The sequence below is a fragment of the Caloenas nicobarica genome, chromosome 10 (assembly GCF_036013445.1).
Source record: "Caloenas nicobarica isolate bCalNic1 chromosome 10, bCalNic1.hap1, whole genome shotgun sequence".
NCBI classification, from domain to species: domain Eukaryota; kingdom Metazoa; phylum Chordata; class Aves; order Columbiformes; family Columbidae; genus Caloenas; species Caloenas nicobarica.
Genome location: NC_088254.1, coordinates 3,991,456 through 4,017,098, shown reverse-complemented (window position 1 = coordinate 4,017,098; position 25,643 = coordinate 3,991,456). Strand labels below are relative to the sequence as shown.

General features: G+C 38.5%; 1 protein-coding gene across 12 annotated transcripts in view; it reads left to right on the top strand.

The window, feature by feature from the left end:
* HERC1 (HECT and RLD domain containing E3 ubiquitin protein ligase family member 1) overlaps positions 1-24,148 on the top strand; it is a 115,490-nt gene extending 91,342 nt beyond the window's left edge. For 10 of the 12 annotated variants that reach the window (XM_065641949.1, XM_065641956.1, XM_065641959.1 and 7 more), the window contains 29 exons: positions 330-543; positions 1,281-1,537; positions 2,082-2,209; positions 3,164-3,291; positions 4,486-4,686; positions 5,558-5,688; positions 6,726-6,925; positions 7,402-7,516; positions 8,067-8,213; positions 8,760-8,861; positions 9,695-9,868; positions 10,167-10,460; positions 11,189-11,254; positions 11,424-11,549; positions 12,115-12,253; positions 12,736-12,917; positions 13,667-13,822; positions 14,336-14,458; positions 15,055-15,157; positions 15,848-16,017; positions 17,360-17,498; positions 17,771-17,940; positions 18,319-18,488; positions 18,653-18,818; positions 20,135-20,211; positions 20,642-20,894; positions 21,099-21,251; positions 22,245-22,550; positions 23,489-24,148. In XM_065641949.1, coding sequence (XP_065498021.1) covers positions 330-543; positions 1,281-1,537; positions 2,082-2,209; positions 3,164-3,291; positions 4,486-4,686; positions 5,558-5,688; positions 6,726-6,925; positions 7,402-7,516; positions 8,067-8,213; positions 8,760-8,861; positions 9,695-9,868; positions 10,167-10,460; positions 11,189-11,254; positions 11,424-11,549; positions 12,115-12,253; positions 12,736-12,917; positions 13,667-13,822; positions 14,336-14,458; positions 15,055-15,157; positions 15,848-16,017; positions 17,360-17,498; positions 17,771-17,940; positions 18,319-18,488; positions 18,653-18,818; positions 20,135-20,211; positions 20,642-20,894; positions 21,099-21,251; positions 22,245-22,550; positions 23,489-23,674 — 4,776 coding nt within the window. In that variant the 3' untranslated portion in view covers positions 23,675-24,148. The remainder of the gene's footprint in view (positions 1-329; positions 544-1,280; positions 1,538-2,081; positions 2,210-3,163; positions 3,292-4,485; positions 4,687-5,557; positions 5,689-6,725; positions 6,926-7,401; positions 7,517-8,066; positions 8,214-8,759; positions 8,862-9,694; positions 9,869-10,166; positions 10,461-11,188; positions 11,255-11,423; positions 11,550-12,114; positions 12,254-12,735; positions 12,918-13,666; positions 13,823-14,335; positions 14,459-15,054; positions 15,158-15,847; positions 16,018-17,359; positions 17,499-17,770; positions 17,941-18,318; positions 18,489-18,652; positions 18,819-20,134; positions 20,212-20,641; positions 20,895-21,098; positions 21,252-22,244; positions 22,551-23,488) is intronic. The other 2 variants (XM_065641960.1, XM_065641957.1) reach the window with 1 other exon arrangement.
* The last annotated feature ends 1,495 nt before the right edge of the window (positions 24,149-25,643 follow it).

The following is a 25,643-nucleotide window of genomic DNA, read 5'->3' as shown; positions in this document are numbered from 1 at the left end:
TGAGATAATGGATTTTCTTGTGTTACTGCTTCTTATGTTACCAACAGGTGCATAACTTTATAAAAAGTTCTTCTGTAAGCTCCTTTGTTCTTGGTGGTATTCCTTTTTTGGTTCCATTAAGACCAGGTACCCCTCAGGGCAGAAGACTTAAATTCCATATCGCACATGATCCTTGCGTGTTAAAATAAAAGTGGTTGGGAGCTGACAATTTCTGAAAATAAACTGAAGTCTTTAAAACTCCGCTTGATTTGTTCAACTAAAAATGTTCCCCAAAGTTTGATTTTTCTGTTTGTTCTGGTTATTTATTGTCTTTAATTATTTATTTTTAGAATTTGATTTCTGCAGCAACTGGTGTAAACTTGACAACAGTTGATGATCCAATTCAGCGGAAATTTTTGCCAAGTTTTTTAAGAGGAATTGCAGAAGAAAACAAACTTGTAACATCTCCGAATTTTGTGGTTACTCAAGCACTTGTAGCACTTTTGGCAGACAAAGGGGCCAAACTGAGGCCAAATTATGATAAAGCAGAAATTGAAAAGAAAGGTATGACATAGCTTTGTTTTTAAACTTTGATTATTAAATCTTCTATTCCTCATTTATATTTAAGGAGAGACTTCCTAGAATAACGTATAAATAAATATAGTTTCAAAAATCACAGAATCATAGAATCATTTTGGTTGGAAGAGACCCACGAGATCATCGAGTCCAACCATTAACCTAATTCTGGCACTAAACCAATGTACAAAACTTGTTTTAATCAAAGTAATCTTGTTGTTTAGTACCCAAATTTTACTTAGAAAAGTGATCTTATTGCATAGATGCCACCACTTCAAAAAAAACCCTGAACTGTGTGGATTCAAAGCCATATAGCTGAGATATTCAGCCTCAGTTGTGCCACCTGATGCAATAAGGGGAATAACAGTTGGTGGCTGTTCTGTCTCTGAGGGAGAAAGTTGTGCTGCCTCTGCTGGGAGAGGCGGGGGAGCCAAAAAGCAGCTGCAGTGGCAGCAGCTTATTTTCCTATTTAAAAAGCGCTTGCTCTGTGAACAACCGTTTTCCATATGGTGGCAATAGGGCTGTTTGTAATTCTATTCTTAAGGGCTTTTCGTGACATTTTAAAGGGGGTTATTTTAGTATCTGGAGAGTGTTTTTTCTGATAGTTAACACGATCTCTATTAATCTCTTTCATTATTTCTGGAAATTATGGCTAATGCTGTGTTCATCTGTGTAATTCTGTTTGGCACTCATCTAGGCATCATCTCATTGTTTTGTTTAAGCAGGTTTAATTGCCCATTTGTATGCCCATCCTTCCTATGATCCTTCTGCTGTAGGCCCTCTGGAGCTGGCTAACGCCCTGGCAGCTTGCTGCCTCTCCTCAAGGTTATCTTCCCAGCACAGGCAGTGGGCTGCTCAGCAGCTGGTGCGAACTCTGGCAGCGCACGATCGAGATAATCAAACTGTTCCTCAGACCCTCGCTGATATGGGGGGAGACTTACGAAAATGTTCTTTCATCAAACTGGAGGCGCATCAGAACAAGGTAAGCGTGATTTCTCCCACAGTTGCGTGGATTTCATTACTCTCTTTTGTAGACTACAGAAAAAGTCAAATACTGTTATTTTGCAAATATACTGACTGAAATGATCTCCCACAAGAAGTAAGTTATTGCTGAGGGTACCTCCGATGCAGAAAAATGCTCAGCTTCTTGGAAGCTTGAATTAAAGGGGACATGAGAGTGTTCTCACAGTCCGTGAAGTCAGCGGAATCACCCAACATCTTTCCTTAGACTAGATCTTAATTTGCATTGATTTTTCTGTCATAGTCATTAACATCTTTGTCCAGTATTCTGTGCGATAGTGGCCTGTGGTCTGAATGAAGTGTAGCGTCCTCATAAAGCATGATGAATTACAGTACATGATACCATAAAAGTACAAAAATATATCTGGTTTGCTTGTTACAGCGTGTTTCAATAATGTAGCTAATGCTTTGTCCCATTGGTTAGTGTTTGCTTAACATAGTGAACAAATGTACCTAAGCTTTAGCTTTAAATTGCGGGTTTGCCGTAATTCCTTTGGTATTTGTAGGTCATGACGTGCGTTTGGTGCAATAAAAAGGGACTTTTGGCAACTAGTGGCAATGATGGCACCATCAGAGTGTGGAACGTCACCAAGAAGCAGTATTCACTGCAGCAAACGTGTGTGCTCAACAAGCTGTAAGTGGATTCTTTGTGGTAGTCAGATATTGAATTCAAGCTGTAATTGTGCAAGATAATGAAAAGAACCAACCTTGCAATGTGTCCTACACAGACGTTCTCTCATTTTTCCTCTGGGACTGTTGCTGTGTTTATGGCACGGGAAGGAAATTAAATAGCTTAAAACTGAAAACAGAACTTAAACATCAAGCTGATACAGCATTCCTACCTGTTATGTTAACTTTTTATGTGAATATTGTTACGTGTGTTATGTTAGTAAGTTACTGTTGTTTATAATAGTTAAAATATCCTGTTACCTGCCATATTCATAAATGAAATGTCTCCTGCACACCAAAGGTTTGCCTTCTGCGTCTTCAAAAATAGAGGTGACACCCTATTGGGCCCACAATATGCATCCTGGAAGTATTATAGCCCTCCTTTTCCTATTACTAAAATCAGTAAAAACTGTGCCTGTTGTGTATGATCTTAAGGGCAATAAAACATAAGAGTTGTCCCCTTGCAGTTACCCAAAGCAAACTTTAAATAGAATTTTAGAACAGTGTAACAATATTGTCCAGGAGAAGGAGTCTAAGCTAGAACTGAGAGCAAGATGTATCTTTCATGTCTTTTGTCCAAGCTATTCTCTTTCATTTCATCACTTCCCAGAGAGTTTTGCTCTCACCAAAGATGTTACATTCGAGATATAAGTAGGTAAAGTTAAAGATAATTAAACTTTTTTTTCAAATTGAAACCTAGCTTCAAATTTCTTACTGTGGAAATAACTGGTATCTCATTCTGTCGTTTGAACTGGTTTTAAATAGAATATAGAACTGTGAGCAGAAAAATTTGTTACATAAATCTGCAGCAGTGCAGGAAGACTCCGTGTTTTAACTCTGATATTTCATTAATTCTATGTTTTCCTGTCTGCTTAAAGGAAATGCCCTTTTTAAATTGCATTATTTTATTCTCTTGCAGAGAAGGCGATTCTGAAGAAAGTCTGGGATCACCCAGTGACCTCAGTTTGTCTCTTGTCTGTTGGAGCATCAGTGGCAAGTACCTGGCTGGAGCTACGGAAAAGATGGTGAACATCTGGCAAGTCAATGGTACGCTCTTAGTGACCTGAGGCGCTTCGTGATGCAACGTGTTTCTAGGGAAGCCACTAAGTTAGTGGATATTTGTTTGCCCAAGAATTTAACTGTGTGTGCTCTCCAGTTTAAATGTCAACCATCTTCCAGAATATCTTGTAAACCTGTTTAACTAGAGGAAGGCACTAACCACAAATGGATCTGTGATTTACAATTAATTCAGTAGAAAACTTGATCAGCGTATGAATCCTTGTTGAATCAGAAGTGTTTAGGTGTGAGGCTTGGGCACACTTAGAAATTTTTGTCTGTAAATACGATCTTCCTATAGTTTGCAAGAATTCCCTTTCTGCATGCAACAGGGAGAATGTGAAAATTGACTGAAAGAGCTGGAGGGAAGGGTTGCTGGAGTGATCAGCTAGATGGAATGCCTTCTCATGAGAGAGGAACGAGACAAAAGAGTCTTGGAGGGGGAAGCTTATAAATAAATATGTTAGGAAGAGAAACTCTGTGAGAAGCCCAGGGAAAAAGCAGCTATGTAAGCAAGTGGACAGTGTTGACACGAAGAAATGCAAGTAAACTGGCTGTGAATAACTTCAAGAAAGTTTCTCATGTTCCAAAGACTCTGATCTCATATAAGGAGGAAAGACATCCAGGGAAGAAATACTATAAAATTAATTAGCTAAACTCATGAGATTGCATTGTAATAAGGACTGAACCTGACCCAGGAAAGCCCTTTCCAATTCTGTGGTTCAGTTTGCGGCATCTTTAAGTGGATTTTTTACATTTTTACTGTCATTTGTGCCGCAATTGGATAATCCAGCATAAAACCTTTGGAACTCCTGTAAGAGGAAGACCATTAATCACTTTGTCATTCGTAGTCTCTGAATCATTATCCTGTTGTTTTGCAACTATGAAAATCACCAGTCACACCGCCCATGCTAACAGACAGGCCACAGGAGAAGTGGACATTTACCGAGTACTGAAGAATTTCGCTTCTTTCCTTAACAAAACTGTGTAACTTGACTGATAATTGAGATTTGTGAGCTACATTTTGTGTCTGCATAGATTAGTGGACCATTATTTCGTAGGTTTGTAACTCCCATGAATTTGTAGTATGTCCTAGCTCTAAATAGGATCTCTTGATCTTCTCCCATGGAAAGTATTTTTGTTGTTTTCTTTTCTTTAGTTTTAAAACATTTTTTGGTCTCCTAGGAGGAAAAGGACTATTGGACCTTCAGCCTCACTGGGTATCTGCTCTAGCTTGGCCAGAAGAAGGACCAGCTGCGGTGTGGACAGGAGATGCTCCGGAATTATTGTTAATCGGTCGTATGGATGGATCTCTTGGTCTCATCGAAGTTGTAGATATTTCAACCATGCGCCGACTAGAACTGGAACACTGCTACAGAAAGGATGGTAGGTGACTGTAGCAGTAGCAGTATTTAAGCAGAAATTAAAATCATGAATATGCTCCCTTCCCCCCGCAAGCCCCCTTCCCCTTTTTTAAAAATTAAGTATATAATCTCAAATTTTTAATTATTGTTCATGGGATATGCCTTCTGATACTTTACCCGCAAGCATCATTCAGTTGCATTCATGGGAGGAGAAGAGTCTGTGGGACCTCCATCTGCACCCTGTTCTCCTGCAGCAGGAGCAAACAGTTGTAGCTACCGGGTCAAATCCTGGTGTTCCTCGCCATCGAATAAAATCCATATCGATTCCCTGCAGCATCTCCTTTGTCCACAGATAGCATGCAGTCAGCATCATTTGAATTACTGAATTATTGCCAATTTTCCTTGGTAGTTCCAGTCCCAGGGGACATCAAGTAGCACGTCTTCGGTAGCACTGTGTGGTTTTGCCCATTGCTGCCTTGGGAAATCTGCAGATTCTGCGGCAGAATCAAGCAAGGCAATATCTACGCGCTAAGAAAGGCTCCACTTGTTTTCAGTGCTTTTCTTTGAAGCATCCCTATCTCAGATACATGTATAGGATTCAGCTACTTTTTTTTTCCCCTAGCATAGTTCTTTTCACCATGTCAGGAATATAAATTAAATTATTTTAATAAAAAGAAGAATGGAAAAACTATTACAAAATAATCTCAACAACTCTGGCACTCAATTTAACTTTACCATACAAATTCAAGAAAATTTTCAGACCAAAACTCACCTTTTAGGTGCGGGAAGTTGATATGCACTTGATATTTTAGATGATTACACTACAGAAACCTCTTTGGCAGGAGCGAAGCTCAGCTTAGTTTAATAAATTTGTGTGTTGTCTGTTTACATAGTGTCTGTCACGTGCCTCGCCTGGTTCAGTGAAGACAGACCATTTGCAGTTGGCTATTCAGATGGAAAATTGCTCATAGGAACAAAGGAACCACTTGAAAAAGGAGGAATTGCTCTAGTTGATGCACATAAGGTAGAGTTCATCTTGTTAAAGCTAACGCATAATTTTTGTGCGTAAAGATCTGTTTAAACTATTTTCTGTATTTGAAAGATGTTTATAAAGTCAAGTGCAATTATTTTAAGAACACATACCTATTTCTGATACACATATCAAACACAATATATTTTAAAGGAACGGTCTACTAAATTTTAAAAAGGGAAAAGCAAATTTTAGAGCCTTTTCTGCTATTAGAGATTGTGAAGTGTGTGTACGTACAGCAACAGAGGTGTATTAAGGACACCAGTATGCATGTCTTGATTTAAAAGACTGTAGCTCTTTTATTTTGTAAAAGTGCTTGTAATAAAATTTAATTTTGGTTATGTCACAAGTTTTTGTAAAGCTTAAGTTCCTGTGCAGAGCACGAGATGTTTCTCTAAACATGCAGCCAGAATGGTTTAGATCCTTTGCTTGGCTAGTATGTATTAATAAGTTATTAATAGTCCACAAATGATTTGTTAGGCTGAGAGGAGAATTCCGCAAGTATAGGTGTAGTAAAAGCATCGAGTGCTCCGTGAACTGGTCGTGCTGTTTGCAGCACGGCAGTCACAGGAGTGAGCCTGCTGGGACATGAAACTCTACTTGCCCTTTCCCCTGCGGGCTGTTCTGCTCTCCAGCCTCAGACTCAAAGCTACATGTGGCCCTAGTATGTTTATGAACCATGGACCATTGAGGTAATTCATACCACAATTTCATAATATAAAAAAGAAGGAAAAATTGGCTACATCTTAGGGGGGAAAAAAATCAAGAACAGTGTGCAGTGAAAAGAGAACATTTTCTTTCTGTGCTTTCCCTTTAGTTTCTCATAGGAACCCGGGATTTTATTTTAATTTGATAGTTCTGAAAAGTATCATTATGATTTCATAATTGAAACTCACTATCTCTGTAGTGATTTAAGAATAAAGTGTTCTTTATTATTAATAATTAAACATTACCTTAGCTCTGAGAGTTAAATCTTCTCTGTTCTTACTGTGTTACTTCATACTGACGTTTAATTTTTTGCAATCCAATAGGATATGATTGTTAGTATGAAGTGGGATCCAACTGGGAAGATTCTCCTGACGTGTGCCAAAGAAGAAACGGTGAAACTCTGGGGATACGTGGGCGGCTGCTGGCGACGGCTACACTCGCTGGCCAGCCCAGCTCTTGTCAACGGCATCGCCTGGTGCGCTCTGCCAGGGAAAGGACCCAAGCTGCAGCTTTTACTGGCTACGTATGTATTTTTTTAAATTGTTTATAGCTCTTTTGCAGGTCTTTTCTACCAGTCTTCAGTGTCCACAGCAAAGAAAAGTTTGGTCTTTTTTAAAAATAACATTAATTCGGTAAGCCGATTGTCACGAGATCCATAAGGCTTCAGAATCCAAATGGAAAGAGCAGCTCTGGTCGTGTTACCGGCTGTTCTCTCCATGCCGTGACACCTGTCTATGGTGGTCCTGCCTGAAATTCTTCTGTTTCATCCAGATATTTTTTCTGAGAGTATGGTGTTAGTAAAAATTAAAAAGCTGTGGGGTAGGGTGGAATAGGAAAAAACGCATTTATCCTTTGGGAACATGCCTTTCCACTTTAGATTAAGCGTTACCATTTTATAGGCAGGTGGTGAAGGCTACTGATAAGTTAATACCAGACCACTGATATTTTGTTAGTTAATACCTTTGCTTTGTTTTTCTGATTTCTCCTGACTTCCTTCAGAGGATGCCACAATGGTTTGGTGTGCGTCTGGACCGTTCCCCAGGACATCGTGATCACTTTGCAGTCCAGCCCAGCTTGCTCAGAAGGATGGTGGGACCCAGAAACAAGTGCCAAGGTAAAAGGAGTAAACTTGGTGTTTCAGAAATTCTCTTTGCTTATTCCGAAATTGGGGGAGAAGAAGAGTGTGAGGAAGTTACTCAAATCTCAACATTTCCTGAGAGAAGACATTTGCTAAAAAAAGTTCATTTTGCATTTGTGTATGTGCGGGCATCTTCAGAACAGGAAAGGAAAAATCACAGGTTTAAATTAATTTTGTTTGGCTAAAAATTATATTTTAATCTGTTTTCATTTTTTTAAAAGATGATAAATTTATACTATAATAAGAGTTTTAAATTGTTTCTAGATAAAAATAAGTCAAGATTAATTTCACCTACGTAAATTGTAATGTGGCCTTTAACGCTGATGGTGTATTGTAAAGGGACAAAAGATAACGTGATGAAGATGTTTATAAAATATCATCGTAGTATTAGTCTTTATTATTATCTTGTGGAAATTACTGCATCTCTGCAGATGATCAGTATTTATTGCAGAATACAGAAGCTGTTATGCTATTCCATTTTCTGTCAATAGTTTACAGTGTTCCTTAACTCTGAACTAACTTTCAGGACGGATACAGAAAAGCAGTGGAAGTCAAGTGTGTATTTCAGCTGAGAGGACACATCACTCCGGTTCGGACTGTTGCATTCAGTCCTGATGGGCTGGCTTTAGTATCTGGTGGACTCGGTGGCCTCATGAATATTTGGTCTTTACGGGTAAGATCACCGTTGATGTGATGTGATTCTTTATTTAGTATGGGTATCTAAAATGGCCAAGGCATCAAACTAGCTTTCATTTTTTTTTTCTTCCAGTATATTAGAAGCATTAGAGAAAGTATGGTATAAAATAACGGTATAAAATTATCAATAACAAAATATAAATTGAAATTGTACTTAACATTGAGGTATTTTCTATTTTATGGTTCTACAACTGATTTGTGCTGTAGGCTTGGTAATGTGAGTCAGGCTTTGCAGAACCACCCACTCTCTTTGTAGCTGGGAACGATATCCTTGTACTTCGAGAGTTTTTCCAGGAGTCAGATAATGTGGATTATCAAACACTTCTAAATCCTTAGTTTCATTATCTCCTTAGTATGATAAAACACTAGATATTTTTTCACTTTTAGTATAAACATTTCAGTTTTTAAATAGTTATTGAACAGCTTGAGACAGTATCATCCTTAGGAATATAATCGTGTACATTTAAACAGAGATGAGCTGAGAGCTGTGTATCTGCACTGACTCCAACCCTTCTTTCCGTAGGATGGCTCCGTGTTACAGAGTGTCGTGATCGGGTCTGGAGCTATTCAGACTGCAGTGTGGATACCTGAGGTTGGAGTAGCTGCTTGCTCAAACAGATCAAAGGTGACACTATGTGTTAATAAATTCATGTTCTTTCAAGTTTTTGACTAAAAGAAAATGCCATTTGTCTGTCTTTCCCTTTCTTTTCTTTTTCTTTCTTTTAGAAACATGCAGATAAAAATATCTGTCTAACTGCATTATATTTTTGAGAGACATTGTTTTGGCCTTCAACTATCATCTGACCCTAAAAAGACTGGTGGTTTTTTAATAGTGTGCTGTGTTTAATTTGGAGGGGCGGGTGGAATCCTTCTGAGCCAGTGGTTATTCAGGATGCTGCACACCAGTTACATCACCTTAGGTAATGGCAGCAGCTGTAAATGGACAAGGAAAATATGCAGGAGACAGTTGGATTTTTTTCTTTATGCAACATGAAGAAATGTTTAATTTCCCCCAGCAAATAATTCAGTGATCTAACTTAATCTAAAGTAGCCTCAACCTCAGAAATTTTAAGGAGCAGCAGAATTTACTTCCATGTTTGCTGTGTCAGGAACTGCTGGCATCTGAACAGAAGTTTTCTAACAGCTGATTATTCCAAAAGATGGTATTTTTGTGAATGAAGAAAAAGCTGGCACAAGCTATGACTCCTGTTAGTAGAGTGGATCTAACTATTTTGGGATCCTTTGAAAGTCTTTTCTGAATTCAGACCTAATATTGAAGGTTATATTACAAAGCAAATCCTAAACTGAGATTATACCGAAACTAAATCCTAAACTAAGGTTGCAGCATTCACTGAAATGAACTCTGCTTTAGATAACTGATGATAAATCAGTGGAGCTGAATAATCCTGCTTTATGAATTTTTAACTTCTCGTGTGTCTTGTGACTGCTGTTGAACAGGATGTGTTGGTAGTGAACTGTACGTCAGAGTGGATATCTTCCAACCACGTGCTTGCCACGTGTAGGACGGCACTGAAACAGCAAGGAGTTCTGGGATTAAATATGGCTCCTTGCATGCGAGCTTTCTTGGAACGTTTGCCAGTAATGCTTCAGGACCAGTATGCTTACGAAAAGGTAAGAAGACCTAATGCGAACATGTAAAATTCATGACTGACATGAGGTCACTGTTTGAATTTTGGCTGGTCTTTCCCCACAGAGACCTCAGGAGACTTTGCTACAGCCTTTCAGTATTCTCAGAGCTGGTAGTCTCCTAATTTGAGAATATTTACAGTATTAGAAAAACTTTGATTAAGCGTGGAAGAAAGTATTTTTCTACAGTACTAGCTTTGAAGGACTCCTCTTTCTGAGTTGATTAGTATATATTTCTAACTTCGCGTGTTCAACTTCTCTCTCCCACCGCCCTCCCCTTTAGCCCCACGTTGTTTGTGGAGACCAGCTCGTCCACAGCCCGTACATGCAGTGCTTGGCATCGCTCGCCGTGGGTCTGCACCTGGACCAGCTCTTGTGCAACCCCCCGGTCCCACCCCACCACCAGCACTGCCTCCCCGATCCCTCGGCCTGGAATCCCACCGAGTGGGCCTGGCTCGAGTGTTTCTCCACCACCATCAAAGCTGCTGAAGCCCTGGCCAAGGGAGCTCGGTTCCCAGAATCCTTCTCTGTCCCGGACCTGGAGCCTGTTCCAGAGGATGAGCTTGCTCTCTTAATGGTAAAATGTGCTATTGAGCGTGTGGTACGATGCAGGTAACATCTCTGAACTGTAAAGATTTATAGTCATTAACAGAAGCATCAGCAATAACTGTAAGTTTAGTTTTTAATTAAGCGGTTGAATATACTGTGGAGATTGCTCCCCGTGTGTGTAGTCATGAGCGCAAGTCAGTTGCATATTAAAAACCAAAACACAACCCAAAACTGTGACAGTGATTTTCGTATGTGACAGAATCAAGAAATGTAGAGCTTTACAATGCTATGTTTAGAGTAACATTTTGGCACATTTCTACAGTGAACTATTTTGCTAGTGCCAATTGTCTTTGACTTGTTGTGATATGTAAACCAAAACAGAAATTTTGGATTAAGAATTTTTTATCAGCAAGCTTATAAGCCAGTGTTTGCAATTAAAACTTCAAAAAGCCTTAAGCATCAGTGATCAGGGAAAGATTACTTCATCATAAATTTGGTTTGTTTTTCTGTTTTTATTTTGATTGCAAGTCATGGATAAGAGTGTCGTTGCTAGATACATGTAGTAAGGAAATAAACTTGGCCTAGGGATGAAATAAAAGTATTTGAACCTGCCCACATTCATTCTTACTGCTATACCGTTTAGAATAATTTGGATGTTAATATTGTTCTTAGTTAGAAAGGAAAACGTATTTCATAACAGCAAAAGAATGTGCATCTCTTGCACTGAATGTGGTAACTGTGGCTTTTGTTGTGTAGGACAACAGTAAATGGATCAATGGGATGGACGAGCAGATCATGTCTTGGGCAACATCAAGGCCAGAGGTTAGTCAAGTTGATGAGTTCAGGGTATTTTTGTTGTCAGTTTTTTGTCTTTTGTTTTGAGGTTTTTTGTCGGGTGGGGGGTATTTTAGTTTATTTTGATTATTTTTAAATGTTGGTAAGCTATTGAAAGTACTGTTGTTCTAAAGCATCGTTTCATGCTGTTCCACAGGATTGGCACTTAGGAGGCAAATGTGACGTGTACCTGTGGGGAGCAGGACGACACGGACAGTTGGCAGAAGCTGGGAGAAATGTCATGATACCAGTAGCAGCACCTTCCTTCTCTCAGGCTCAGCAGGTGATGATCTAAAAACAGTCACGTGCTTCTATTTTTAACGATTAGCGTGTGTTGGTTGCACAGTTTGTCAAAATCTCTCTCAAAATGTCTTTTCAATTTGTTGTTTGAATTTACTATGAAGTACCCCTAAAACTTGTGTTTTCGCTAAAGACGAAGTCTTTAATTATTTGACAAATTCAAATCAAGAAGCCGCTGGAATCTGACGAAACAAAATTGTTTGATCTAAGCATGACTTGAAAATTCCTGGACGGCTTTGACATAATACATGTGCCAGTTTTGTTTTCTGAATGTTAACATTCAGTGTGGAAACATCAGAACTAAATCTCAGGTAGGAGTATATTGTGATTTCTCTCACTGGAAGAAAGTTTGCAAAACTAGTAGCAAGTGTCAGTGAAGTAATTTTTGTTGTCACACAGGTATTAACAGTGTGGCACAAGAATCTGTTGTCTCAATATAATTACAAAAGAAAAAAAAAAAGAAAAAATAAGATTGTAATGCAGGTGATACAGTGTTTCTGCATCTAACAGAAAAATCTTTCAAACTCCTTTGTGTCTTTCTAAACCAGGTTGTTTGTGGTCAGAATTGTACTTTTGTCATTCAAGCCAATGGCACGGTTCTGGCTTGTGGAGAAGGGAGCTATGGGCGGCTGGGACAAGGAAATTCTGATGACCTTCACGTGTTAACAGTCATTTCAGCACTGCAAGGTGAAAGTCTGGGGTGTGAGATGAGTCCAGTGATAAAGCCCAAATAAGCATTTTCATAGTTAATGTAATTATTTGTGTTGATGCTCTTTTTGCAGATTTATACAACAAAATATATTGTCTGTAACTTAAAAATTGAACAAACGGACTAGATGCTTATCTCTCCTTAAGACTGAAGTAGTAATATGTTAAAATTCTTTAATTTTGAGAAGGCTTCAGGGAAAAGTATTTGCTCGAGATGGGAGCGTTTTATTTCAAAACTAATGGCAAGCCAGAAGCATAGGTCATACATGAGAAGACAAAGGTTTTGTTCAAAATAAGAATAAACAAATTGTTGTAAGAAGAGAACTGTTACGGTGGTTGGTTCCTTTCCGCAGACTTAATTGGCTGCCGCCAGGGGCACTTAGATAAATGGATGTTAGGAGTTTATGATCGTTTTTATTATAATTTAGTCTAAACTGTGTTTTCTCATTTTTCTTTAACAGGCTTTGTGGTGACCCAGCTGGTGACCTCGTGTGGATCTGACGGACATTCCATGGCTCTGACAGAGAGCGGGGAAGTCTTCAGCTGGGGGGACGGAGATTACGGCAAACTGGGCCATGGGAACAGCGACAGGCAGCGCAGGCCCAGGCAGATCGAGGCTCTGCAAGGAGAAGAAGTGGTGCAGGTGCCAAAATCTTTACTGTCTCCTACACACTGCATTTGTGGCAGGCCCATGCTAGGAACGTTCCAGAACCACTTTCAGTCTTGGCAGTTTGGGTTCATATACTGAACGAAAACAGGTGGCTGTTTATTTCTCTGAGCATGATGAACCAAGCTGATAATTTCCAGTTGAAGGATGTTAATATCACAGAGGTCATTGTTGGTGTTTGATGTTAGTTGACAGTTGTTACTGGAGAAGACTAAAAAATTAGAGCGTGGAAGAGAGGGATGATTAGAAGGTTGTCAAAATACAGACGCAATTTAGAAGTTTCCCTTGGTCCTTGTCAGGTGACTTTGACCTACAAAACCGGTCTCTGAGACCTCCTCCAAAGTACTAAGTGTGCATTAGAACAATGCACAAAAACGTGCTTGGCTTTGACTGGAGGTTTCTTTATAAAATACGAACTATTCCTATGACAAAAGCAATCTACTGGCAGAAAACAGCAGTTGATAAAAATAAATTAAAAAATGAAACGCCTGAAAGCTTTTCTTCACCCAAATACTCACCTGTTCTCCTCCTTAACGTTACTGCTGAGAAGAATAAGAGAGAGGTTGTTGGAGAAATCATTAATAATAAAATATCTGTATTTTAGCTCTTTCTTAAGTGAATGTAGTCTATGGAAGGAAAAAGTATTATGTATTTACCTGGAATAGCTGATATGATTTTCCGCCCGAATTTATGTGTGTAAAAAATGGTATTTATTTTGCTTCCAGATGTCATGTGGCTTCAAACACTCAGCTGTGGTGACAGCAGATGGTAAACTTTTCACATTTGGAAATGGTGATTATGGTCGATTAGGACTTGGAAATACTTCCAATAAGAAACTTCCAGAAAGAGTGACGGCGCTGGAAGGGTACCAGATTGGACAGGCATGGTTTATCTAAAACTAGCAATGTATTCTTGTGTAAAGCTGATGTTTTCAACATATTTAAGTGTTCTGTTGGGGTTGTACGTTTTTTTGGTGGTTTGTTTGGGTTGGGTTGGTTTCTTTGTTTGGTTGGGGGGGGGTTGTTTGGTTTTTTTGTGTGTTGTTTTTTACCTTGGCTTTTGATTATGATGCATATTTTTTAAAATTATTACTTTCCTGACTCTTTGGATCCTCTTTCTGCAAAACTGCCCATGTATTTTAACATTTTAACATTTTTAAGCATGAATTCATGATCTATTTTGTATTCTTAAACAATGAGCATGTGCAGCATTAATACTGTCCTTTGGTTCTAGGAGCTGTGGTCCTAAATGTCTTGAGCAATGGATGTTTTAATGGTTTTTAAAGGATACTTATTTTTTAAAACACCATTTTTCTTCTCTTAAAGGCAGTTGGGGTGTTTGAGTTAGTAGCAAGTTAGCAAAAACTGTGCTAATAACATATTTCTCTCACCCAGGTGGCCTGTGGACTCAATCATACTGTGGCTGTGTCAACAGACGGCTCAATGGTTTGGGCTTTTGGAGACGGAGATTATGGTAAACTTGGTTTGGGAAATTCCACTGCGAAATCCTCGCCTCAGGTTAGAATTCATAGAGCAGTTATTCTTTGCATAAATTTTCAATGTTGTTAAATGTGTTACACAGTGTTCCGAGTCTGAATTTCGGGAGTCGAATTATTAATTCCATCTACTATACCGTTCTAACACAATCTGGCTTAAATCGTTCTGATGATATGTTATGCTGAGCCTGACACTTTAAAGGATTTCACGTCAATACTAGTGATCTTATGTCAGTGGCAATAAAAATAGTGAAAATTTTAGGATTATCTTAAAGATAAGAGCTTTCTTATTTTGGAATTTGGGCAGAAGGTTCTTTACACACTCATCTACTTCCTCCGGAGCCACTCCGCACTCCCTCCTAGTAAAAAAAAAAGGTCTTTTGAATCATTGTGCGTAGAATAAGGTGTTAATTCCACTAAAGAAAAAGAGAAAACTGCATCTCAGTTCCCTGCGTTAATTTACAAGCATTAATTAGAGTAATCCTGCAATGTATGTATTGCACAGTGAGCATTATAAAATTTCTTTTTGGAAGCAGGAGTTACAGATGAAATTCACGTTTGCTTTCTGTTTAGATCCTCACAATACCATAGCAATTTTTCCTTTCACTTACCCTTTAGAAAGTGGATATTCTTTGTGGAATTGGAATAAAAAAAGTTGCCTGTGGAACCCAATTCTCTGTTGCACTGACAAAAGATGGCCACGTATATACTTTTGGACAAGGTAGGACAATCTGGTATTTGGACCTTTCCATCTATAGGTTTCTGTATACTGCAAGTGAAAAGAGAGAATAATATGACATAAGACTGACAGAATGCTACGTCTTACATTTGCTCTGACCTAATCTGAATTTTGGAACTTCAACAATGCAATTTTAACATAGGCCTAAAATCCAGATTTGTAGTTCTATCTAGTTTGATCTCAGGCTAGCCTTTCAGTTTACTAAATTACTTTTTGAAGAGTGTTTTCCCAAAACTTCATTCATTGAATTTCACATGTCCAAAAACCTTGGGTTACTTAAAAGTTTACTCGGCCTAATGAAGCATATGCCTACACAAGTTGTTTAAAAATCTGGGCAGGAGAATTTGCAAATGCACTGAATTAAACGTGTTTAAACTTCTCAAGTCGGTTAATTCATATGTATTATAAAACCACACATTTGGATCTAAAAGTCTTGGTTTAAGAGAATTTGATTTTGTTTCACCTTAAGTGAAAATACCAGCTCTAAATGAGCACTGTAGGAAGTGCTGGTTTTTAGAAAACATACACCAGATTTCTCCCTGAGCAGCTGCACTGGTGTCACGGTTCCAAGACCATGGAGAACTGCATTTTGTCCCTCCCTGACTTCTGCCTGCAAGTACCATTAACATTTTGCTGTTCTTTACATACACAGACGTGTGCTTGCCATTCCAGATCGCCTGATAGGTTTGCCAGAGGGTCGCGCTCGCAATCACAACAGACCCCAACAAGTGCCGGTGCTGTCCGGAATCTTCATTGAGGACATCGCGGTGGGAGCGGAGCACACGCTGGCTCTGTCATCCACAGGGGACGTGTACGCCTGGGGGAGCAACTCCGAAGGGCAGGTACGTCCTGGGCCCCCTTTATTTCTGACCTCTATAAGGCCGTAATTGCGCTGTGCAGATACATTTGGAATGACTTTATTTTGGTGGAAAAGAAAGGTTTCATTTTTTTTTTCTCCTCCTTCCCCACCTCCTCAGCCATAATAACATTTTAGGCATTTCCGTTATTTTCTTTTTTATTTCCTATGCTCTACATGGTAGTAGTGCGGGAAAGCGCTGAAAACATTCTACACCAATTATTCTAATCAAAGCTTTTTTTAGAAAATTACAAATTACCTGATTCTTGAGCTGGCATCAATTTTTTCACCATCGTAACATTTATGGTTGGTGTCAATCCAATTTAGATGCTTTTCCTAAAGAAAATATAGATTAACATTTTTAGAGAGTAATTTTTTACAGTCAGAAAAAAAAGTAGTAAATTTTCTCTTTTCTTTGGGTCCCTAATTTTATCCTTGCCATTAAAAAGTCCGTTTTCCTCCTTCGCCCCATGTATAACTGAAATTTGTGAAAGGACTTGACAGCTTTGTATGCAACAAGTATAAGAAAAAGCCTCTTGAGATATATTGGCTGTTAGTGTTTCAGGAGTTTTGGGCAAAGTTCATCCTCTGGTTATTTCAGGATTCAGTTTTTGAGAAGGGTTGTTGAGAAAGTTGTTTAGAATAATTTCTGAGAGGAACCTCTTTGGTTTTGTTTGTTTGTTTCTTTTTATAGGGCTTTTTATGTTTCTGGAAGAGAAAAAATGTTAGGGTAAAAAGTTCAGAGAAACTTCCTTCTGACAGCTTGCTTTATAAGATTTTTCTTGCAGTGCAAAAAAATTGTTTTATATGAAGTGGTAAAAAAAATTCTATTTTAAATGAAATTTTCACTTGTAGAATATGAAATTAGAATATGATATGAAACTACCAGTAAAAAGTCAGAATAGCTTCAGTAAACTTTAAACAGATTGTATTTTCATCAGCTATTGTAAGAATTTATGTGCTAGAGCAAAAATGGTGTTTAAATGGCACAGAAGAGACGTATGAGCTCTCTTGATTGTTCATGAGAAAGACTGTGCACCATAGATTATTCAGCAGCATAGATTAGTCCCTCTGTCTGCAGAAAAGCTTCAAAAAATCTCGAGCTGTTTTAAGGTCTCTTTGACACCTAGATCTGCTACTCCCATTGAGTATGGATGCAATGTTTTATCAAAAATAAAAGTAAATGCTAGCATAATAAAATATGTAGATGGTATTTTTTTATCCCTTTTTTACCATTTGTTCTGAAGTGTTGTCGCTTAGAGACTTTTACAAGTATCATCGCGGTTGATTCTTCTTTTGTCCCTTTTACATCTGTTATAAATTGTCAGCTTGGACTGGGCCATACCAACCACGTCAGAGAACCAACCCTCATAACAGTCCTGCAAGGAAAGAACATCCGACAGATTTCAGCGGGACGTTGCCACAGCGCTGCCTGGACCGCTCCAGCGGTTCCACCAAGAGCTCCAGGTAAACAACTGAGATTGTTTGTGTGGTCATTTGGTTTAGTCTTTGTGTTTCCTGGGCGATGAGTGGAACAAGAACTTCTGAACATACGGGACTGAATTTGTTCTGGTTTATATCCATGCAGGTTTTCAAGGGATCTTAGCCTCTTAATTTTACTATTGTCTTGATTTAACTCCAGTAGGCAGTTAAACACCGTGCAAGCTACTGCAAAGAAAATCAACTCCATCACAGCTACCCCTTATGAAATAATGGTTTTTTTCCTTTTTCTGTGGTAGGTGTTTCCGTGCCTTTACAGCTTGGTTTACCTGATGCCATTCCACCACAATACGGGGTACTGAAAGAAGTGAGCATTCACACAGTAAGAGCAAGGCTCAGACTGCTGTACCATTTTTCTGACCTCATGTACTCTTCGTGGAGATTACTTAACCTCAGTCCCAATAACCAGGTAAAATTCCATTTGTTAAAAAAAGCAGCTTATCTGTGTTGCGTGTTACGCCACGTCACTGGAGAGTTTCTGACCAGATCAAGATGGATCTTAGCTTCTATAGTTTTTTTCATAATAAATTGAAAAAAAAAAAAAAAAAAGTAAATCCGGATTAAACCAAACTTCGTTGAAGCATCGTTACATATTTTTGTTTATGCTAACATCGATGTATCAGTGTTTCAGTTTCCAAAAGCTCACTAACCTCAAAGCTAAAAGCAGAAAGGACTAACCGATCTGTTTCCAGAAAGTGCTAGTGATTATTAAAAAGGTTTTTATTCTGTAAAGAATGGAATTAATATCCTTTATTAATAAGCTTATTCTCATACCACCTTATTGCAGAACAGTACATCTCATTACAACGCTGGAACATGGGGAATCGTTCAAGGACAGCTGAGGCCCTTGCTAGCACCACGAGTATACACGCTCCCCATGGTCCGCTCCATAGGAAAAACTATGGTACAGGGGAAGAACTATGGGCCGCAGATTACTGTGAAGAGGATATCTACCAGGTCAGTATTATTTTCACAGGCATTATATTAGACCTCAAATACTGACATTGATACATTTTCCATAAGTTTTGGCATACCGAGCTAGCGCTCTCTGTCCAAATTTGTTATTATGTGTTTATGAGTTACATTGTATGGCTGTATCTTTTTTTTTTTTTTTTTGAAAGAGGTCGGAAATGCAAGCCCATTTTTGTACAGATAGCAAGACAAGTGGTAAAGCTGAATGCATCAGACCTTCGCCTACCTTCCCGTGCCTGGAAAGTGAAACTGGTTGGAGAAGGCGCTGATGATGCAGGTGGAGTGTTCGATGACACCATTACAGAAATGTGTCAGGTATGAAAAGTCAAAAACTAGTTCAAAATGCGTCAGTAGAGTTCTTGTTCTCTCTGGAGTCTTTTGGTGTTTTTCACATTTCCTTTTTGCAGCTTAACAAATAATTTTTCTTCAGTCCTAAGGCACAACAGTAGAGGTGCCAACTTAGGGACCTCTGTGAGGGTAAAGCAATCGCCCTGGATTGCAAGGAGGTGCCATATGGCCACACGATAATTAGTGTTACAGCAGGCCCCTGGAATTCAGAGATGGCCCCTACACATTGTGGTAGCATTTTGTAGAGCCCATTCTGTCCAGCCAGTACCTTCTATAAAAGAAATTGTACTGTATTCCATGATGACAGTACATTCCATGTGTACAATACAGAAACACCTCAGGTAGGTGTTTCTCATACGTGTCACCTCTCAGGTTCAGTGCTGGAAAGGAGATCAGTAGCAGAAAGGGCACATTTTTGCCTGTCTGTAGCCAGGATCCTTTTGCTATTATCAACACAGCTGTCTTTTCAGATTCTCCTGGAAATTGAACGCTTCAGACTACCAGGCCTAAGATAAAGGTGGTCAGTGCTAATGTGTGCTGCTTGTAGTTTTAAAGGTGTATCTCAGCCCTGTGACACAGCTGTGATTGTAGCCAGGAGAAGGATTCAAGACAATGCTGGCTGGAGAAGTTTGGTTGTTCCTTAAGTCTTCCAGGAGCCTCAAAACCCAAAATATGTGGATTAGAGAAGCTAATTAGTGTATCTCCTTAGTCTGGGACAGGGCAACAGCTATGGATAGTGCTGGAGCTGGCACTGGAGTTAGAGGTAGGATACAGAATGGAAGAAACTGAAAAACTCAATTTATTAATTCAATTTCTGAACCACATAAGACCAGAGTAGGGTTGATTCAGGTAAGGACTTCAGATGTAATTTTGAGGCTCTTTCCTAGGCAGCTGACATTAAATATGAGGTGTGATGAGGGTTCAGAACAAAACGCATTGAAAAATTTGCTTCATTTTTGGTTCTTGAAAAAGCTGCACCAATAAGGTGTTACGGCTTATGCTTATTTCTGAAACAGGTACCAAGAATGTATCCCAGATCAGTAACAGTAAAATAACCATTACAGTCTGATGTAAGGGCAGGTCTCAAAATAAGCATGTTTTTATTACTAAAAATCATCCCTACCATGTTTACTTTCTCTTAAATGTTTCACATTAGTTTATAAGAAGTAATCATCACTCTAAAGGAATATTCTGTCTTGTAATGCCGTGATGTCATAATATTTCTGTAATAGGTTTGTTATCCCTGTGTCTAAGGCAGCTGTTCTGTTGTTGATTTTTTTAAGGAACTGGAAACTGGAATAGTAGACCTGCTTATTCCTTCCCCAAATGCTACAGCTGAAGTAGGCTACAATAGAGATAGGTAAGTTGTCCAGGATTCGCTTTTATTGCAGGTGTTATCACGTAAAAACTAAAATCTTCTATTTAACATTTTATTCCAAATGATGAGACTTCATGATTGTCTCTAGTATATTTTTTCCTTCAGGTTATGATGTTACTTTATTGTGGAGAGGGTATGGTTTTATAATAAAATTAACTTCCTGGATGGCTGATGGCAGAATTGAGAGTAACATCGAGGATGCCAGCCTCTGTGGGCAGAGTTAGTTCTGCCTGTCTCGGCCTCCATTATTTTAACAGCTAAATATAACAATAATCTTCTTATTTGGACACCCCTTACTGATAAGTGTGTTGACAGTTACTATGCTGTGCTTAGAAATATTTTGTCTTTTACTTCTAATAAACTAGCATAGAAATGATACTAGAGTATTTGCATTGATTCTTTGTTCTTGCAGGTTTCTCTTTAACCCTTCAGCATGTTTAGATGAACATCTGATGCAGTTTAAGTTCTTGGGCATTCTCATGGGTGTAGCTATTCGTACAAAAAAGCCATTAGATCTTCATTTGGCTCCAATGGTCTGGAAGCAACTTTGTTGTATCCCACTCATCTTGGAGGATTTGGAGGAGGTAGATCTGCTCTATGTGCAGACCCTCAACAGCATTCTTCACATTGAAGACAGTGGGATTACTGAAGAAAATTTCCATGAGGTAAGGATATGAAAGTTGGAGCTTTTAGGTTTATTCTGACAGCCGTCACTTTTTTGAATTGACCTTAACTTCAGTATTTACATAATTCAATGTCTGCATTATTGGGATAAGAAGCACTTTATATGTTTGTGGAATAGTAAAATATTAAACTTAGATCACTAGAGTGACTGATGCTGAACATACTTTTCCTGTTTTGCATAACAGATGATTCCTTTAGATTCTTTTGTTGGCCAAAGTGCTGATGGTAAAATGGTTCCCATAATCCCTGGAGGGAACAGTATCCCACTTACCTTTTCAAACAGGAAAGAATATGTGGAGAGGGCAATTGAGTACAGACTCCATGAAATGGACCGTCAGGTAAGGATCTCGTTGTGACCCTGTCCCCCTTGTTAATACGAACAGTGGTTTTGATTTATGCAAGTTTCCGTTGCAGTTTATTAGGGAATAAAAAAAGCTTGGTTTTCTGCGTCTCGCCTGGATCCCCATGGCTTTTTCCCCCCACAAAATGTTTTGGGGTGGTGTTTTAAATTAGTCCTATTTTTCCTAGTAATTGCTCAGTTGACAGAAGAGTATTAGAAATCAGAACTTGTCTTTTGTTAGAGTAGCCCCGCTGCAGCTGTCAGCCCCACATGCACCTGTAATTGTGCATGCTGAGCACTGCAATTAGACATTATAGCAACATAGAGACTAGCTACAGGAAATATTATTGACATTTGCTTAACCTAAAACTATTTATCTTCTGCTTTAGCACAGAAAGTACCAATATTTCATGATGTGTTTTGAGAAGTGTTAATTACCTATTCGCATACTTATGTGGATTTTGTCATTTGTATAGTGAAGCTTGTGAAAGCAGTATACTAATTACATGCTAGGAAAATTCTTCGGCTTTTTCTCAAGATATAGATGCATGCATGATATTATCTGCATTAGAAAAGTACCTTTCCCATCAGAGGTACCAACTCTTATGTCTTCTAGAACAAGTACAGACTTCTTACAAATATGACTTCGTTCCAGCTCAGATGTATGGTGTATATACACCGTTTTTTGGTTTCACCATCATCATGTGTGCTGCTAACTTGTAGTTTTTAAAGTTCTTCTGTTTTATAACAAAACATGGTTTTTAATGTGCAATTACACTTTAAAATACCTTTAATATTGTCGAGGATTTTGAGAGAGGATGCAGCCCTTACAGGGGATGCATGTGTGGTAGGTTGTATTTGGCAGATGTTCTGTACTTCTCTCTCTTGATGCCATTTCTCAGCTGATATGTTACTTTTGCATTTGGATGGTACAGGAAGTGGCAGAGGTAAGAGGACCGCATTTCAAATGTGTCTTCTTTTTGGGCAATAGGTGGCTGCTGTAAGAGAAGGAATGTCTTGGATTGTTCCTGTTCCTTTGTTGTCCCTGCTGACTGCCAAGCAGTTGGAGCAAATGGTCTGTGGAATGCCAGAAATATCTGTTGAAGTGCTGAAGAAAGTTGTGCGATACAGAGAAGTTGATGAGCAGCATCAGCTAGTACAGTGGTTCTGGCATACCCTTGAAGAATTTTCAAATGAGGAGAGAGTCCTTTTCATGAGGTTTGTGTCAGGAAGATCTCGATTGCCAGCCAACACAGCTGATATCTCTCAGCGATTCCAAATAATGAAGGTTGATAGGGTAAGATGCTGGTTTCATTTGTTTTGGTTTTGATGTTTGTTTTTTTAATTCCTGTCTAGTATAATCTGTCCTTTGGCAATAGGAAAGAGGTTTCTGTAATTGTAAATTTACAGAGAAAGTATGGGATGGGTTATGCTATTAAAACGAAACATTTTAATTGTGTAAAAGTAATTGCGTAGAGTGCATCTTAATTCATTTGGTGCATTCAGTGTAGTTGTATGATTGGAGGTAAAGACAACCTCTTGCACAAGAAACAAACCTTCTTGTATTGTAACTTGTGCACAGTTGTTTTCTGTTCCAATCTCTTTTTCATTTGATAATTATCACTCTTTTTTTTAAAGTTTTAAATCTCTGTAAACCGCAACATGTGACCACTAATGAACTGTAGTCCCTTAAAACCACTGGAATGAGTTTACAGTATATTACTTACATACAGGATGCATTCATTTGGCATTGCTTTTGGGGTTTGTGCAGTGAAAGCACAAAAGATCTGTGAAATACATGAATCAAAAACTTGGCAAAAATCTAAGGTAGCAGTGGTTTGACTGTCACCTTTGGTTAGGTGTCTCTCATATTACTTCATGTTGAGGCACACTATGGTATGTAACTTGAATGTTGCTTGGTATCTTCCAGTGTGCTGCTAAACAGTAGTCTGATCAACTTTTCAAATAGTTGACTTTCATTAGTGGGTTGAATTATGTACAGAGCAGGTGATACAGCAGTAGTTTTGCACATAATTAAGGATGAAAAAACCTGATGTAAACAAGGGAGGTTAGTCTGCTTCCTAAAAGGAATTTTGAGATAGACTGTGAAATTGCTGAATAATAGAGACAAGGAAGGGAGGGAGCAATGAAATATGGATGTGTTGCATTTTTTTCTTTCATTCGCCATTTAACAATTATTAGTATTAATTATTACTATTTTATTCATTTCCACAGCCTTACGACAGCTTGCCTACCTCACAGACTTGTTTCTTTCAACTGAGGCTCCCACCTTACTCCAATCAACTAATCATGGCAGAGCGTTTGCGCTATGCAATCAATAATTGCAGGTCTATAGATATGGACAATTACATGCTCTCACGGAATGTGGACAATGCAGAGGGCTCGGACACAGATTACTAACATTCTGTGAACAAAATCCGCTTCCTTTTACTACAAATAGTGCCCTAAGTCCAATTCATTGTTGACATAATTTTACAGTAACCATAGATGTTTTAGGAGCATAAAACCAGATGTTAATAGACAGTGGCCACATTTTAGTTACTCTAAATGTAACAAAAAATTAGATGTTTTTATTTTTTTGTGATTGTAAAAAAGAAAAAAAAAGAAAAAGAAAACAAAAAAGTATGATTGGTAAGTTTTTTCTCCTTTTTTGGTCACTTTTGATAAGTTTGCATGGAGACAGTTTGGTGCGTTTTTGTTGGGAATAGTACATTTGTAAGCCCCCCCCGCAGTGAACATGAAGAGTTGTACATTGTGTATAATTGTTCATTAGCAAGGACAGTTTTACAGGAATATTCACATATTTATTTTGTTTTAATTTGAATTGCCTGTGCAGGGTTCCTTATGCAGAGAAAAATAAAGCAAATTCAAGAACTGGTTGCTTGTATGTATTTGTGAACTGTGATTGGTTTACTCAGTCTTCATACTTTAATATTATAATTTCCTGAGACAAAACATAAAAGTGTTTAGACAGGATGTGACATTTGAAGCATCCTAAAAATGTTTATCTTCAATGAATCTGATGTGTAGTACTGTGCTTTGCGTTCTTAATGTCCTTAAGGTACTGGCTTTTTCAGGTATACTACTATTTATTCCTGGACCTTCAATACAAGTTAACATTGTACTTGGTTACATCTTGATTTTCATTTAAACATTTTTCTCCTGCAGAGTAGTAGTTCTTGACCATAATAACATACTGCCACCTTGACTCAGAAACCTTTCTATCTTTTGTCAAAAAACAAACCACAAACCCACATTTTTAATATACAGATGGATGTAGCTGATTCCTGAGAGTACCAAAAAAAAAAAAAAAAACCACACCACCAAAACCCCCAAGAAAGTGACAGGGTAGAGGCTATGGATTTTATGTACATTCTTAGTTTATGCCTTTGATTTTAGTAAATGTCACATGTTTGGTCTCGTTTCCTTGCAGCTGTAATTGTGTTCTGATCAGCTTACACTGCAATGTTCATATTTGATTAGGACACTAACGTACTGCACAAAGAAATTTTTGTTCTGTGTCTTAGGGAAGAACAGGAGAATAGATAATTCCCCAGTGTCTCTCTCAAAAAAAATAATTTGCTTGGTATTCAGGAGCAAGATTGACCTGGGCTGAGGGTAGAGTCTCTCCCCAGGTGAGTCACTGCTGCTCTGCCCCCCTCATTCTCGTGGGGCCTGAGGGCTAGCAAGAACATATTAACTTAATCTCACCTGGGATAAGACTAGTCCATCTGAGTCTGGAGAAAAGGATAGAAATTCCTGTTGTTTTCCCTCAAGTGATCATTGTACTTTAGCTGGGATTGAGCAAGGAACTTGCTGGCTGCCCAGGACTGAACAGGTGTATTGCTGCCAGATAACAATAGCGATGTCAATTAAAAGATTGTGCTTGATTGCTTTAACTGAAGCTTTTTAATTGATTATGCTTGTCCTTTGAATATTCTGTCTTAGCATCATTAAAACTATCAAGCACTTTAATATTTTTATTTTACCCTACTGTTTGTTTTCACCATCATTATATTGTGCAGACGTTCCTTTTAACTTGACATTTTCCTGTTGCTCAGGCATCGGAGCAAGGCTGGAATCTCATTGCAGTTTCTGGCATAATGCTTCTCGTACATAATTGCACACAAAGAACACCCAGCACTGATTATGTCCTACTGTTGGAGACCAGCCGACAAAGTTCTAACTTTATGTCAGTTTAAGGGTACATTATGTATGCAAGCCTATTCCCTAAAGTGGAATAACTATTACCAATGTATGTCTGCATTCTGTAGTGTAAGTCAGTTGTATAGGCAGTTATTTAAAGAAAAAAACATGCAATTAAATTTTGCAACAAACCTTCCAGCAGCCTTGTTGCTGCGCTCGGCAG